At 44.5% G+C, this 17,343-nt stretch overlaps 1 protein-coding gene across 1 annotated transcript in view; it reads right to left on the bottom strand.

Moving 5' to 3' along the window:
• Nucleotides 1-17,343, bottom strand: part of LOC122544360 (uncharacterized) — a 124,005-nt gene that overhangs the window by 69,929 nt on the left and 36,733 nt on the right. Inside the window, exons 6-8 of the mRNA XM_087982794.1 lie at nt 8,451-8,517; nt 8,091-8,233; nt 1,382-1,495 (exon numbers count right to left, since the gene is read on the bottom strand). Coding sequence (XP_087838920.1) covers nt 1,382-1,495; nt 8,091-8,233; nt 8,451-8,517 — 324 coding nt within the window. The remainder of the gene's footprint in view (nt 1-1,381; nt 1,496-8,090; nt 8,234-8,450; nt 8,518-17,343) is intronic.

Below are 17,343 nucleotides of genomic sequence, written 5' to 3'. Positions count from 1 at the left end.
AATTAAAAGGGTCCTAAAGGGGCAACGTTTTCACACAGAGGATGGTGTGAGTCTGGAACACTGCCAGAGGAAGTGTTGAAGGCTGGTACAATTACAACATTTAAAGGGTATCTGGATGAGTTTATGAATAAGAAGGGTTTAGAGGGATATGGGCCAAATGCCGGCAAATGGGACTAGATTTATCTTGGATATCTGGTCGGCATGGACGAATTGGACCAAAGGGTCTGTTTCACCTGTTGTACATCTCTATAACTTTACTCAAGACCCCCACCCCAAAGCTACTGCATCGCAAGGTGATTATTTTTTAATTAGCTAGTATCATGCAAGTTGTTCTGTTCATGAACGGTTTCAAATTAAGTATACCTGTGTGCAAGTAAGCCAGCATGCTGATTAGCAGTTATCTACAACTTCTAGGATACTAACTAATCTGTGCCATAGGCATCAACTTCCAATCCCAGACGTGGCCTCTGTGGAGACGAGCTTGAAAGGTTTACTTCACTTATGGGAGGAAGCAAAGCTGGTTAAGCATAATCTCCCCCCACAACTTCATTAGCCTCAAAGGCTTTGTCAACAATACCCAGACCATGCAAAATGACATAAGAACGAAAGAACGTCGCAGGTTTGATCACCAACCTGCAGTAAGTTAAGGAATCCTGGCAGAGTCAGCTGCATTAGGCCTGTGGAAATAAGAGGGTGAAAATGCGATCGAACGCCTGCTTATGATCATTATCCAGCGAACTTGCTGGTTAGTGCTTACACATGGATTGTCAGTGAGACAGAATCGGGACTAGCTACGCTCAGCATGAAACAGTGTGCTGAAACTCACTGTCGAGGTTCACAAATCTGTACTGGGCATTTCGGGGTGCAGTAGGGGATGGTGCCTGACACTCCAGGAATCACGGCCTAGGAAATCTGTGAAGTGTCTCCACGAGGTTGCACTTCAGAATCACATCGACTGAAAGTTTCAAAACTGAAATGAGTGTCTTTTCGGTCAGGGTTAAAAATCACACAACACCAGGTTATAGTCCAACAGGTTTAATTGGAAGCACACTAGCTTTTGGGTCCCCAGAATATTTCCCGAGTCTCTGGATTAATAGTCTAGCGATAATACCACTAGGCCATCACCTCCCCTTGCTTGGCACTTACACAAGCATGTGACGTATATGCACGACTCAGATAAGAAATTAATTGCTCGAGCATCTAAACCACATCCAACTCTGAACACAGAATGCAGTCTGATCACAAACAACACTGCCAAACTGGCCCTAACCAAACATTTACATATGCACAGCTATAAACACTCTTCACCCCGAACAACACCCCAGAATGCCAGCAGCCCGCATATTTACATTCCTCAGTGTGAAAAAGACACCAGACTTACCTAATGCAGATTCTTCATCATCATCAATGAACTTAGTATAGTCCTGAACGATCTTCTTTGGCTGGCCTTTACGTTTATGCCTTCGTCCTTCCCTGCTGACTTCACTTGTCTCATCTGATAACAAAGTAATTATTTTTTCAAAATTACTGCCCAGAAATCACTCTGATGCATATGATGACAGTTAATTATCCACTTGTTCACACATTTTAATCTACCACATTCAGTACAAGCACCTTTCTGAAAATTAACTTGGTACAAGGGTGAAAGTTTACCATGATAATATATTTGTCGTTGTCTTTTTTATGGGTGATTTAAGTTTCATGACATGCGTTAATATTTTGTGTACTTGGTTCAGAATGGAAATACTTAATGTCCTTTAGGGCAGAAATCTGGTCTCCTTGTCTGGTCTGAGTTATACATGACTCAATATACCCCTATGGGTTACAGGCCTAGTGGTCTGCAGTGATCTAAGAGTGTGGTGCTGGAAAAAGTGAGAACAGCAATGGCTCAGTTCCTGGGTGGCCTTGAACCACCAACCTTTTGGTTAACAGCCAAATGCACAACAGAGAGACTGCAGTCCTCACTTTCAGTCTGCAATGGTCTAGTGGCATTATCGTGAGACTATTAATCCAGAACTCAGCTAATGTTCCAGAAAACGGGGTTCAAATCTTGCCAGGGCAGATGGTGGCACTTGAATTCAATAAAGAATCTGGAATTAAGAGTCTACTGCTGATCATGAATCCACTGTCGATTGTTGGAAAAACCGATCTGGTTCACTAATGTACTTCAGGGAAGGAAGCTGCCATCCTTACCCGGTCTGGCATACATTTGACTCCAGACCCACAGCAATGTGGTTGACTCTTAACTGTCCTGTGGGCAATTAGGGATGGGCAATACATGTTGGGCCTAGCCAGAGATGCCCACATCACATGAGTCAATCAAAAAACACCTGACGTTATGCTGTCACATGGTTGCGGCTGAGCAAACCTCACAGTTGTATCAGATCATTAGAAGAAGGGCTAATGCCCGAAACGTCGATTCTCCTGTTCCCTAGATGCTGCCTGACCTGCTGCGCTTTTCCAGCAACACATTTCCATCTCAGATCATTACAAAGAGCATGCAGTGATTCAAGGAGGTTCTCCACATCACCTTCTCAGGGGATGGATAATAAAAGTTGGTCTTGCCAATGATGCCACCATCCTGAGAACACGTTTTTAGTTTAATATAGTGATGATGTGCAGCTTTTCATTGCAATGCATTACTCATTATATAAACACACTGATATATACAATAAGTATTTTTCTGATTTCTCAAGTCTCAGTGCCTCAATCTATTAGTAGTATGGTGGACAGTGAATGCTTACTATCTGTGTATTGGCTGTGTTAAACAGCTTCCCTTCCCTTCACATGATACCCACAGCCAATGTACCAAGTCAGTTGTGGTTCATTGGTTGCGCTAGGGCAGCCCAGTGGGTCAGTGGTTAGCACTGCTGCTTCACAGCACTGGGGACCCTGCTTCAATTTCATCCTCAGGCGACTGTCTGTGTAGAGTTTGCACGTTCTCCCCGTGTCTGCGTGGGTTTCCTCCGGGTCTCCGGTTTCCTCCCACAGTCCAAAGATGTGCAGTTTAGGGTCAATTGGCCATGCTAGATTGCCCATAATGCCCATAATGTGGAGGCATGGTGGGTTAGCCATGGGAAATTAATAGTTACAGGGACAGGACCGGGGTATGTGTCTGGGTGGATGCCCTTTGAAGGTCTGATGTGGACTCGATGGGCTGAATGGCCTGCCTCCACACTGTAGGGATTCTGTGGCATTATGTCTCTCAAGTATGACCACATTATCTTGGTTACTAGATCCCCATTGATGTATTATTTGGATGGAATATTAAAATGAAGCCAAAAGCTTCTGACCTCTCAGATGGAGGATAAAAGATCCTATAATGGTATTTGAAGAATGTCAAGATGTTTTCCCCCAGTCAATGCTTCAACCAACATCAATAAAAGCAGGTCATTTGGTTATTACCACATTGCTTTCAATTTGGTCTATTGCATTCGTTGCTCCCAATGTGGTCTCCTCTATATCGGAGAGACAAAACGCCGGCTGGGTGATCGCTTTGCTGAGCACCTTCGGTCTGTATGCAATCAGATCCCGGATCTTCCCGTGGCTTGCCACTTCAACACACAATCCTGCTCCCATGCCCACATGTCTGTCCTGGGCCTGCTGCAATGTTCCAGTGAAGCTCAACGCAGACTGGAGGAACAGCATCTCATCTTCCGATTAGGCACGTTAGAGCCTGCCGGTCTCAACATTGAATTCAACCACTTCAGATGATTATCCCATCTCGACCCCTCTGTTTTCATTCTGCTTCGTAATTTTATTGCATTTATTTTATTTATCTTTTTAATTTTTTTTTCACTGTTCTGTACCTCTTATTTCTTGATTGTCTCTCTTACTCTCGCTCCCCACTCTCATCACCTTTTTCCTTTCCTCTTCCCCCATTGCTACCCTTCTCTCCTGTTTTCCATTTTGCCTCTGCTTCACCCATCCCCCAATCCCCCACTATTTTGTCACATAGCACTGGCTTCAGCCTTGGTCATTCACAGCTCCTAATCTCCCTATAATCTCTCTATACACTGTCATTATCACCTCTTTATTGCTACCTTTGCTTCTCTCAGCCTCGTATAAATACCTTCCTATTTCTCCCCTTTTTTTAGCTTTGACAAAGTGTCAGTTAGACTCGAAACTTCAGTTCTTTTCTCTCCTTACAGATGCTGCCAGACCTGCTGAGATTTTCCAGCATTTTTTATTTTGGTTTCAGATTCCAGCATCCGTAGTAATTTGCTTTTATGCTAACATCCTTGTCAATCTTTTCTGAACCCTTTCACAAGTTTCACAACATCCTTCCGATAGGAAGGAGACCAGAATTGCACACAATATTCCAAAAGTGGCATAAACAACATCGTGTAAAGCCGCAACATGACCTCCCAACTCCTGTACTCAATACTCTGACCAATAAAGGAAAGCATACCAGACACCTTTTTCACTATCCTATCTACCTGCAACTCTACTGTCCCTATGGAGCAAAATCCAGATAACATTTGTGCGAAGGTGATAAATGGCAAAAAAAATTTACACAAACGCAAGGCAATGACTACCTCTAACAAGACAGAATGTAACCATCCTCCCTTGACATTCAATGTAGTACTGTGACTACAACTGCAGGTCAGAGGCTAGGAGTAGTGCACCAAGTAACTCACCTCCTAACTCCCCACTTGCCTGGGTGACAGCAACTCCAGCCAGTGCTCAAGAAGCTTGACATCATCTAGGACAAAGCAGGCCACTTGAGTGGCACAACAATCCCTCACCTCAAACATTCACTCTCCACCCCACACCAACAACAGCAGTGTGTACCATCTACAAAATGTACGTAACAAATCACCAAGTCTTCGGCAGTACCTTTGAGAGAAAGTGAGGGCTGCAGGTGCTGGAGATCAGAGCTGAAAATGTGTTGCTGGAAAAGCGCAGCAGGTCAGGCAGCATCCAAGGAACAGGAGAATCGACGTTTCATTCCTGAAGAAGGGCTTATGCCCGAAACGTCGATTCTTCTGTTCCTTGGATGCTGCCTGACCTGCTGCGCTTCGGCAGTCCCTTCCAAACCTGTGATCACTGTCAACTGGTAGGGCAAGAGCATCAGATATGTGGGAACACCACCATCTGCAAGTCTGCCTCCAAGCCTGACTTGGAAATATATCGCTGTTCCCTCACAGTCGCTGGGTTCAAAATCCCAGAACTCCTGCCCTAACATTGCTGTGGGTGTCCCTGCACAGTATGGACTGTAGCAGCTCAAGAAGGCAGCTTACCATTTAAAGGGCAATTAGGTACGGCCATTAAATGTTGGACCAGCCAGCGAAGCCTGCATATCCCATGAAGGGAATAAAAAGAATCCGTAATATAATTAGATTTAGCATTCTGGAGGTGATACAGAGGACAGATTTGTCACACTGATCGAAATAATTAGATTGGGTCCCCATGAATTATCCACTGTTTGCCTTGGCTCAGTTATTAGGACAGTTGTCTTTGTAAAAAATGGCTGAGGGTCAGAGCGCTAATATCAGAAAACTAAGTTCTTTATCAAGGATTTATTAAGCACAATGAATGTCAATGTTTTCAACCTGCAGCACTTTTAAGCCAGTTAGGAATTCTACTTGTGCGTGAAACAGGAACACTGGTATAAGTCACAGAATCGTAGAGATGTACAGCACCGAAACAGACCCTTTGGTCCAACTCGTTCCCACCGACCAGATATCCTAAACTGATCTAGTCCCATTTGCCAGTATTTGGCCCATATCCCTCTAAACCCTTCTTATCCATGTACCCATCCAGATGCCTTTTAAATGCTGTAATTGTACCAGCCTCCAGCACATCCTCTGGCAGCTCATTCCTTACCCGCACCACCCTCTGTGTGAAAAAGTTGCCCCTTAGGTCCCTTTTAAATCTTTCCCCTTCTCACCCTAAACCTATGTCCTTTTGTTTTGGTCTGTCCGACCCTGTGAAAAGGATCTTGTCTATTTACCCTATCCATGTCCCTCATGACTTTATAAACTTCCATAAGGTCATCCCCTCAGCCTACGACGCTCCAGGGAAAACAGCCCCAGCCTGTTCAGCCTCTCCCTATAGCTCAAGTCCTCTGACCCTGACAACATCCTTTTAAATCTTTTCAGAATCCTTTCAAGTTTAACAACACCTTTCCTGTAACAGGGAGCGCAGAATTGCATGCAATATTCCAAAAGTGGCCTGACCAATGTCCTGTACAGCTGCAACATGACCTCCCAACTCCTGTACTTAATGCACTGACCAGGAAAAGCAAGTGTTCCAAATGCCTTCTTCACTACACTGTCTACCTGGGACTCCACCTTCAAGGAACTGTGAACCTGCATCCCAAGGTCTCATTGTATGGCAACACTCCCCAGGACCCTACCCTGATTTGCCTTACCAAAATGCAAATTTCAAATCCTGTTCGCAAGAAACAAGACATTTGGCCAAAAATGTAAATACTGGTAAAAAGGAAAGGACTGGACTTTGCTTTGCTATGCTACCTGAAACAGTGTGAGTCATTGCTTGGAAAAATGGAGCAAACCTGTCTTTTCTCAGTACTATTTCTGTCTTCTTGTCCATTGACTGCACCCTGCACCCCACCCCACCCCAAAATGTAGATGCTGATCTCAGGGGATAAGGCCAGCCCAGCAGAGGTGGTAAAATAAGTGCACAGAGGCTGGTATCCCGTCACCAAGTAACCCTTTATTTGCATGTGCACTGTCAATGGGTTCTGATCAGCCACTCCCTAGACTGAGGAGACCTTCGAACACACTCCTGTTTATAACTGTCAGTCAGGGCTCCCTGATTGGCACAGGTTAACAGTCCCAATCAGGGAAGGTACAGTCAATAAGATCCACCTGGCCCTGGTTCCAATCACTACAGATGGCAAGCATCAGCTTCTGAAATGATGTTACTGCCTTCCAACTCTCTCACTGTCACTTCCCAGAAAACTTATAGATGGCAATGCTCAGCATTAAGTGCAGGCGACTAGGTTACTAAATCCATGCTTCCTCAAATCATTCTTAGAATACAGGCACAGATGGTGTATGTCCAGTATTTGTTGTCCATCTCTAGATATCCCTTGGGAAGGCAGCAACAGGTTTTTAAGCTTGAACATATACAGTTCTTGCGGTGGATTGTTTAGGCAATTCGTAGAGGTGTTTTAGGATTTTGATGCAAATATACAATGAGAAGAAAGGGAGCCACACAGTTCCTTTTATTCTTTCATGGGGTATGGATGCCTCTGGTAAGGCCAGAGTTTGTTGCACTGCCCTAAATGCCCTTGCAGTGAGCAGGTTGCTTAGCCAACTCCATTGCTGTGGGTCTGGAGTCACGTGTAGATCACATCTGATAAGAAGTATTCCCTAAAGGGCGCTGCTGAACCGGATGGGTTTTACAATAAGCAACGTAGTTGCCATGGTCGTGACCATTGAGACAAGAATAGAAATTCCTCGAAAAGCTCAGCAGGTTTGGAGAGAAATCAGAGTTAACGTTTTGGGTCGAGCAACCCTTCCTCAGAGCCTCATGATTATTGAGGCTAGCTTTTAATTCCAGATTTATTAACTGAATTTAAATTTCACCAGTTACCATGCTGCTGTTGAACCCACAGTAGTCTGTGCCTCTGGGCCACTACCATTACCATTTAATCACTAACCACTGCCTTTGCTCAATTAGTGCAGGCAGAAATAGTCATGAAACAATGGAACAGTAGATTTGATAAATAGGGGTATAGAGTAAAAGAATTAAGAGATTATGATTTTTTTGCATGAAATCCTCAGGATGAAGCTGGAAAAGTGGATAATGATTTGCAGTAAAGGATGATACAGGGTTCTGCAGGGAGCACAGTGCAATGGCATGAATTTTGGATTCCTCTAATTAAAAAAAAACAGCAAAGGGTTACAAACTTTTAAAGTTTTCACTTATGACTTTCCAAAAACCACATCATCTGGAGAATCATATGCTCAAACACATACCTAATGACTTAACAAAAATGCCAACATAACAAAACATTGACTTGTACATTCATAACATCGCTCATAATGCTCTCTGTGCTGTAACCTGTCTCTATCAACTACTTGCTTAATCAATACAGGTTTTCACTCATTGCTTACTTGCATCGATTAGAAGTTTGCTTTTCCGAGAGAGTTTGTGAGCTTTATTCTCCTTTGATTTGGCCTTTGTTTTCCTTACTCCAGGTGCCTCTGAGTGCTCACTGCTTTTGGTTACTGAAGGCTCCGACGGCACAATGTTCTCACTGTGTGTGTGTAGAAAAATTGACTTGAGCGCAGATGAAAACAAGGATATCAAGACCAACATTTTAGCAAGATAAAAGAGTTTGCCATTAATCCGGAATTCTTGCGGAGAGGTAATTTATCACACAAATAATTAATCCTTCAAATACTGTTACAAGTAGAGTGATGGAAGCAACATTGAATGAATCAATCAAGAGATTTGATTCTGGGTCTCTGTACCTGACAAGGAATGGTTCACTGTTCTCTTGTAAGCTTTTCACTTTGCGTATTAGCTTCTTGCTGCTTGCTGTTATGGAATGAAATAAAAGTAAAAATAAATTAAGTAAAACAACAAAAAATGTTATTATTCCAAGATATTCCAAAATAGGAACAAACATGGAAATTCAAATGAAAAGCAACTGCACTTCGATTTAATTTCATTTGATTTTCACCATAACTGTTCCTTTAAGTATTTTCTTTAGCAAAGTTTTCCTTGTCATTTCTGCTAAAGTATTTGGCTACTTCCTCGCGTATGATAGCCGGGTGTTCTTCCAGCCCACCAAATCCTTCTGAAGAATGCAGAAGTGTTGTAGACAAAGACAGAGGCAGACAGAATCCTAGGGGTTCAGGTACCAAAGCGCTGTGAAGTTTGTGTTGCAGTTGGACAGGGTGGTTAAGAAGACATTTAGCATGCTTGCCTTTGTTGCTCAGACATTTGAGTATAGGAGTTGGGACATTATGTTGAGGTTGTACAGGACGTTGGTGAGGCCTTTTCTGGAATTCTGTATCCAGTTCTGGTCACCCAATTATAGGAAGGATATTATTAAGTTGGAGAGGGTTCAGAAGAGACTTACCAGGATGTGGCCGGGGTTGGAAGGTTTGAGTTATAAAGAGAGGCTTGATAGGCTGAGACATTTTTCACTGGAGCGTAGGAGGTTGAGGGGTGACCTTAGAGAGATTTATAAAATCATGAGGGGCACAGATAAGCAATAATGAGGGGGCATAGCTTTAAATTAAGGGGTGGTAGGTATAGGACAGATGTTAGGGGTAGATTTTTTACTCAGCGAGTCGTGAGTTCATGGAATGCCCTGCCAGTAGCAGTGGTGGACTCTCCCTCTTTATGGGCATTTAAACGGGCATTGGATAGGCATATGGAGGATAGTGGGCTAGTGTAGGTTAGGTGGGCTTGGATCGGTGCAACATCGAGGGCCTGTACTGCGCTGTATTCTTCTATGTTCTATGATAAGGTGAATGGCAGGTGTCTTTTCATTACAGTGGGGGATTCAAGACTAGGGGACATATTTTTAAGGTGAGAGGAGAAGGGTTTACAAAAGACATGGGGGCAATGTTCTCTTACACAGAGATGGTTCATGTGTGGAATGAACTTCCAGAGGAAGTGGTGGATGTGGGGTACAGTTATAACATTTAAAAGACATTTGGATGAGTACATGAATAAGAAATGTTTGAAGGGATATGGGCCAAGTGCATGCAGGTTGGACTAATTTAGTTTGGGATTGTGGTCGATGCGGAATGGTTGGACCCAAGGGTCCAACCTGTATTCCTGATGAAGGGCTTTTGCCCGAAATGTCGATTTTACTGCTCCTCGGATGATGCCTGAACTGCTGTGCTTTTCCAGCACCACTCTATTCCAGAATCCAAGGGTCAGTTTCATGTTGTATGACTCTACGTTACTAGCAAGCTAGTGGTCATGAGCAGGATTTTAGGCAGCAGGATTCTTACACCAGGGATGTGAAGGAACAGCCCCCAATATGGGTTAGGAGTGGTGATCATGAGTTTTTTTTAATATAAATTCATTCACAAGACAAGGGCACCGCTGGCTAGGCCAGCGTTTATTGCCCATCCCTAATTGCCCAGAGGGTAGTTAAGAATCAACCACATTGCTGTGGGTCTGGAGTCACATGTTGGCCAGACCAGGTAAGAAACGAGAGCGTGGTGCTGGAAAAGCACAGCAGGTCAGGCAGCATCCGAGGAGCAGGAGAATCGACGTTTCAAGCCTAACCCCTTCATCAGCATTCCTGATGAAGGCCTTATGCCCAAAACATCAATTCTCCTGCACCTTGGATGCTGCCTGACCTACTGTGCTTTACCAGCACCACCCTCTCGACTCTGTCTCCAGCATCTGCAGTCCTCACTTTCTCCTAGACCAGGTAAGAATGGAGGTTTCCTTCCCTAAAGGACACTGGTGAACCAGATGGGATTTCTCGACAATCAACAATGGTTTCACGGTCATCAGTAGATTCTTAATTTCAGATTTTTAAAAAAAAAATTGAATTCATATTCTATCATCTGCCATGGTGGGATTCAAGCCCAAGTCCTCAGAAAATTAACTGAGTTTCTGGATTAATAGTCTAGCAATAATACCACTAGGCCATCGTCTCCCCTCAAGTGACTCGAGTTCCATGGTCCAATAGGGAAAAGGGGCCCCAAGTTTCCCATGTGGAGCCTGGAGGAACTCTCTCACTCAGAGGTCTGCTGATATCACCACCGTAATGGAACAGATATCTGACAATGATGTACAAAATGCAGAAAGGAGATGGAGGGAGTGGTGATGTTGTGCAATGAGAACAACCTCTCTCTCAATGTTGGCAAAACTAAAGAACTGATCATTGACTTCAGAAACAAAGAACACCCCCCACCCCCATTTACATCAACAGAACTGAGGTTGAGAGGGTGGAGAGCTTCAAGTTCCTCGAAGTGACAATAACTGACAACCTGTCTTAGACTTCCCGCATAGATGCAATGGTCAAGAAGGCACCAGAACACCTCTTCTTCCTCAGGCGGCTCAGGATATTCAGCAACGTCTACAGATGCACCATTGAGAGCATAAAGACGGTTGCATAATGGCCTGGTATGGCAACTGCTCTGCCCAGGAACATAAGGAACCACAGAAGGTGGTGTGCACAGCCCAGATCATCATGGAAGCCAACCATTCATCCAAGGACTCCATTTACACGGCTTGCTGCCGCAGAAAAGCTGCCAACATCATCAAAGCCCCATCGCACCCCAGTGATGGTCTCCTACAACCTCTTCCGTCAGGCAGAAGATACAGAAGCCTGAACATGCACACACCAGCAGGTTCAGGAACAACCTCTTCTTGGCCATTGTTAGACTGATGAATGGACTCATTAGCCTCAAATAATGCTGATCTTACTAATGCTGATCTCACTAATGCTGATCTCACCTACTGCATGCACTATGCAATGTAACCTGCATGCCTCTGTTGAAGTATTTTGATCTGTACATTCTTGCTTACTACCTTCTGCTTGTATTACTTGTAAATAAAGCTTTTCACTGCACCTCGGCACATAGAGTTATAGAGTCATAGAGATGTACAGCATGGAAACAGACCCTTCAGTCCAACCCATCCACGCCGACAAGACATCCCAACCCAATCTAGTCCCACCTGCCAGCACCCGGCCCATATCCCTCCAAACCCTTCCTATTCATATACCCATCCAAATGCCTCTTAAATGTTGCAATTGTACCAGCCCCCACCACATCCTCTGGCAGCTCATTCCATACACATACCATCCTCTGCATGAAAAAGTTGCCCCTTAGGTTTCTTTCATATCTTTCCCCTCTCACCCTAAACCTATGCCCTCACATGTGACAATAAATCAATCAATCAAAAAGAATTCTTAAACAGAAACAAATCTATCTGGGCCCCTTCCAGTTACAATTCTGACTGTCACTAAGTTACATTGGACAGGCCAGGAACTACCTCAGTGTCAACACAAAGTCACCTGCATCTGTGTGACAGCTGAAGGAAGGAAGCAGGTTCTTCCTGCTTGGGTCATTACAGATCCCAAACCTGTAAATCCACCTGTAGAAATACAGTAAATCAATCTTCTCAGAACACAGGAACAAGAGGTGGCCATTTAACCCCCTGATCTGTTATATTCAGTGGGATCATGTCTGACGATAAGACGCAAGAGCAGAAGTAAGTCATTCAGGCCATTGAGTCTGTTCCACCAGTCACTTAATCATGATTGATCTACCTGGTCAGCGTGGAGGAGTTGAGCCAAAGGGCCTGTTTCTGTGCTGTATGACTCTGTGATAATCTTCAACTCCACTTTCCTGCCTTTAACTCATAACCCTTGTTCCCCTTATGGGTTAAAAATTTCTCTCAGCTTTAAATAAACTTAATGGCCCAGCCTCAACAGCCCTCTGCAGTGAAAAACAAATACAGATTCACTCCATTCTGCGAGAAGAAATTCATGCAAATTTCTGTTCTACCTAGGTGACCCTTTACTCTGAAATTATGCCTCCTGGTCCAAGACTCTCCCACGGGGGAGCGAAATTTCTCAGTGTCTACCCTATCAAGCTTCCCCGCTGACCTCCCCAAAATAATCTTTACAAGTCTTGGAGCATTAGTGAAGAGAGAAACAGCATTAACATTTCAAGTTCTTCACAATCGTATTAGACTCAAAATGTTTACTCTGTTTTCTTCACCACAGGTGCTATCAGACCAGCTTAGTTTCGCCAGAATTTTCTACTTTTATTTCAGCTGTATTTCAGCACTTTGCTTTTACTCACTGAAGAATCTGTTTGTTTCAATAGGTTGCCTGTCATTCTTTTAAACTCCATTGAATACGGGTCTACCCTACTCAACCTCTCCTCATAAGAAAGTCCCTCCGTACCCAGGATCAGCTTAGGAAACCTTCTCTGAACTGTTTCCAGTGCCAGTATATCATTCATAAATTCATAGAATCCTTACAGTGTGGAAGCAGGCTATTCAGTCCATCAAGCCTAAACCCACCCTCTAAAGAGCACTCCACACAAACCCACCTCCCAACTTTGTAATCCTGCATTTCCCATAGCTAATCTACCCACACTGCACATCCCTGGACACCAGGGGGCAATGTCAATCCAGCTAATGTGCACATCTTTGGACTGTGGGAGGAAACCAGAACATCCAGAGGATACCCAACGCAGACACAGGGAGAATGTGCTCCAAGTTTGGGATATTTGTGTCAGTCATCCCTGGACGCAGATCAGAGGTGATCACTGTGCCGTGAACTTTCCAAAGGTTGCTGAATCCAAACTATGGTTCATGGCTCCCGTGAAGTTCATGAATGAACCACCAGTCATGTTGAATAGATGGTCACCCCAGCTCACATTCATGTGACTAGTGTGAGTACAGAGTGTGGGCTTGCTACCTGCACTCATACACGTTAGAAACTAGAGGCATCAGGATTGATCAGGGACCCCAGAATCAGGTGCCATCCATTATTAAATTCCCTCTGCTTTCATTCTCTCACGGTTGGAGGATTAAAAATCTTGGCCCATTGTTCTAGCAATTCCACACACGGTCCTTCTCAGTGTACCCTTCAGAAGTCGGCTTTTTGTGGCGCAGTGTTACTGTCCCTACATCTGAACCAGGACGCCTGTGTTCAAGTCTCATTCCTGATGAAGGGCTTTTGCCTGAAACGTCCACTCTCCGCTCCTTGGATGCTGCCTGACCTGCTGTGCTTTTCCAGCACCACACTCTCAATTCAAGTCTCACCTGTTCAAGAGGTGTGTAATAATGTCTCTGAACAGACTGATTAGGAAATATTCATCCTACTGTGGTGCCAAGAACCTCAGGTACAAGGTGGGTCTACTTATTCTGGCTGTTGTGTGGACCCTTAAAGGCTTTCAAATATTTCTGAATTATCTTTTTATCTCATCCAATGTTAAAGGGGTTCAACAAATAAAGGAGGGAACATTTCCAACAGCTAAGAGATACGGATCGACTCCAGCAACACTCTCTCCACTACAGACACCCGATGCCAGGAATCCTGTCTTCATGAAGGATAATTTAATGAACCTACCCCTCTGTCCATCAAAGTGCTTCATCTCACAGTCCTTGACTGGGCTCATAAAGGAGCCTCCCAGTGGATGTACGGATCTGCTGCCCTTGAGATTTTCTGGTCCCTTTCATTTAACTCTGCAGAGCTTTGCTTGTTGCTGTTTGTCTTGAGCCCACAGACATCCTCTGCTGGCCGCGAGCCTTACTGCACACATTAAATGTTAACTTTTCTGACACGGAATTTTATCCCAGACTTCAGTGTCTTATGGTTCTTCACAGACCACTTAAAGAGCTAATATCTCAGGGTAATTCCATCACCAACACCGGTTCTGACATTTTTCTCAATGTGCAAACGCCACACAGTCACCTGAAGGTGAAATCAAATCTAGATCCCTGGTGCTGTGAGGCAGCAGTGCTAACCGCTGAGCTGCCATGCTGTCCATTTAATGGACAATTTCAGAGGCCAAGTTGAATTTGCAACACACCCCCACCCCCGACCAATTCCACTCACCCTAGCAACCCTCTGCATGTCTGCAGTAATCTAGGTCCCTGCAGGTGATCATCCACAATGATGGCTCAGCTACTGCGGCCATATTATATCCATAAGGGGTTATTAAAGTTGCTGAGACAGAGCTTCTAAGATAGAGATGCCTTCTCCTTCTCCCTGGCCTGCATTGGCAAGTCACATCTCCTTCTAAGCAGGAAGGCTTTCCATTGACGGCCCAGCTTTGAGAGCCTGCTCACGTTCTTCATTGAAGGGTAAGCCTATCTTTCAGCCATGAATTAGCCAATTCAGTCAGAACCACTATTGGGTGCTCGTGGGTTCAGGAACGTTATGTTAATCTAGCAAATAGATAAGCGGGTGATTGGGGTTAATTATAGTGTCTTGTAGCACAGTGGTTAGGGATCTTGTGGCACAGTGGTAGTGTCCCTACCCTGGACAAGGAGGCCCGGGTTCAAGTCCAGCCTGCTCCGTCGAGGTCTGTAAAAACATCTCTGAGCCGGTTGATTAGAAAATAGCTGTGGCATGGTGGTTATTTGAAAACATTTGTGGCAGAGTGATAGCCCACAGGGGCTCTTGTGGTGCAGTGTTAGTGTCCCTGCCTATAGCCAATCCACCTAACCTGCACATCTTTGGACTGTGGGAGGAAACTGGAGAACCCAGGGAGAATGTGCCAACTCCGCACTGACAGTCGCCTGTGGATGAAATCAAACATAGATCCCTGGACCCAGGAGACCTCAGTTCAAGTCCCACCTTCTCCAGAGATGTGTAATGACACCTCTGAACAGGTTGATTAGAAAATACCTTTGGCACAGTTCTAGCACAGTGGCAGTGTCCCTACTACTGGGCCAGGAGGCACAGGTTCAAGTCTCGCCTCTTCCAGAGGTGCGTATCTTTTTTAACTTTGTTCATGGAAATTGATCTTCAGTAGCAAGGCCATTACTTACTGCACATCGCTAACTGACCTTGGGAAGATGGGGTGAGTTGTCTTAGTGCAACATTCACAGTCCATGTGGTGTTCAGGACACTTACAGCACTGTTTGATCCCACAACACCAAAGGAACGGCGATACAGGTCCGGCTAGGTTGGTGTATCAGTTGGATGGAACTTGTTAGTGGTGGTGTTCCTGTTCAACTGCTGCCCATTTCCTTCTAAGCGGCAGATGTCACAGGATTGGAAATTGGTGTCAGAGGAGCCATGGTGATCGCTACAGTGCATTTTGAAGATAGTTCGCACTGCTATTACTGTGCACTGTGGTGCAATAAGTGAATATTTCAGTCAACAGACATCTACGATCCAGATAATATGTTGCTTTTTTAACCTTCATTAAAGGTTCTAAATTTTGTCTACCATAGATACCAAAACAAAAAATAGAGCCTTTCACAATCTTATAGCACTGAAACAAACCCTTCAGTTCAACCAGTCAATGCCAAACATAATCCCAAACTAAACTAGTTAGAATCCCTACAGTGTGGAAACAGTCCCTTCGGTCCAACAAGTCCACATCAACCCTCCGAAGAGAGACCCTCCCAGACCTATTCCCCTATATTTTACCCCTGACTAATGCATCTAACCTACACATCCCTGTACAGTATGGGCAATTTAGCATGGCCAATTCACCTAACCTGCACATCTTTGGATTGTGGGAGGAAGCCAGAGAACCCAGAGGAAACCCACACAGACGCAGAGAGAATACGCAAACTCCACACAGACAGTCGCCCAGGTCTCTGGTGCTGTGAGGCAGCAGTGCTAACCACTGAACCACCGTGCTGCCCCAGTCCCACCTGCCTGCTCCTAGCCTATATCCCTCTAAACATTTCTTATTCATGTATTCATCTAAATGTTTCTAATCCATCACTTCCTCAGGAAGTTCATTCCACATGCAAACCACCCTCTGTGTAAAAACATTACCCCCATGTCTTTTTTAAATCTCCCTCCTCTCACCTTAAAAAAGACAACTACCTTTACCTCTATCTCCACCCCTCATTATTTTATAAACTTCAACAGGTTGCCTCTCTGGAGCTCCTACGCTCCAGTGAAAAACGTCCCAGACTATCCAGCCTTTGTTTATAATTCAGACCTTCCATTCCTGGTAACATTCTACAAATTGCAATACAGAATGAGATGATCTGGATTTTCTTCAGAGTTGAGAGAAACATATTGACCATTATCGCTATTCTTTACATAGTGCCAGTGGACATTCAGATCCATCTGACAGGGCGGACAGGGCACCAGAGTGATTCCTCACTTAAGCAGCAACATGTTCAGAGGTTCACTGGCAGTCTGATTTATTGTCTCAAGTCTCTGGAATGAAAAGATAGTGATGGCCTCGTGGTGATGTCGTTAGACTAGTAATCCAGAAGTCTAGGTGATATTCCAGGAGCTCGGGTACAAATTGCGCCCTTGGTAGATAATGGCATTGAATCCAATTTAAAAGTCTGGATTTACTCGTCTAACAATAACCACGAGACCATTGTCAATTGTCGTAAAATCCCTCTGGTTCACTCATGTCTTCAGGGTTCTTGTGCAGTGCATACCTCTGAGCCAGGAGGCATGGGATTGAGTCCCACCTGCTCAGGTCTGAATAAGTTGATATGAAAAAACACCGACATAATAGCGTAGTAAAGGAGAAGCAAATAGTTCTGAAGTGTAAAGTCAACTCCTCCATCCTTCTCTGACTCAGAAAGTGAATAGCCCAGGGTAAGGCAGTCCAAAACGAGAGGGCATAGGTTTAAGGTGAGAGGGGAAAGATTTAAAAGGGGCAACGTTTTCACACAGAGGATGGTGTATATATGGATTGAACTGCCATAGCAAGTGGC

Source organism: Chiloscyllium plagiosum, unplaced genomic scaffold, assembly GCF_037043375.1.
Source record: "Chiloscyllium plagiosum isolate Xiang-an unplaced genomic scaffold, Cpla_swu_hap1 HiC_scaffold_44, whole genome shotgun sequence".
Taxonomy (NCBI): domain Eukaryota; kingdom Metazoa; phylum Chordata; class Chondrichthyes; order Orectolobiformes; family Hemiscylliidae; genus Chiloscyllium; species Chiloscyllium plagiosum.
The sequence above is the reverse complement of the archived record's forward strand: the minus strand, read 5'-3'. Positions and strand labels throughout refer to the sequence as shown.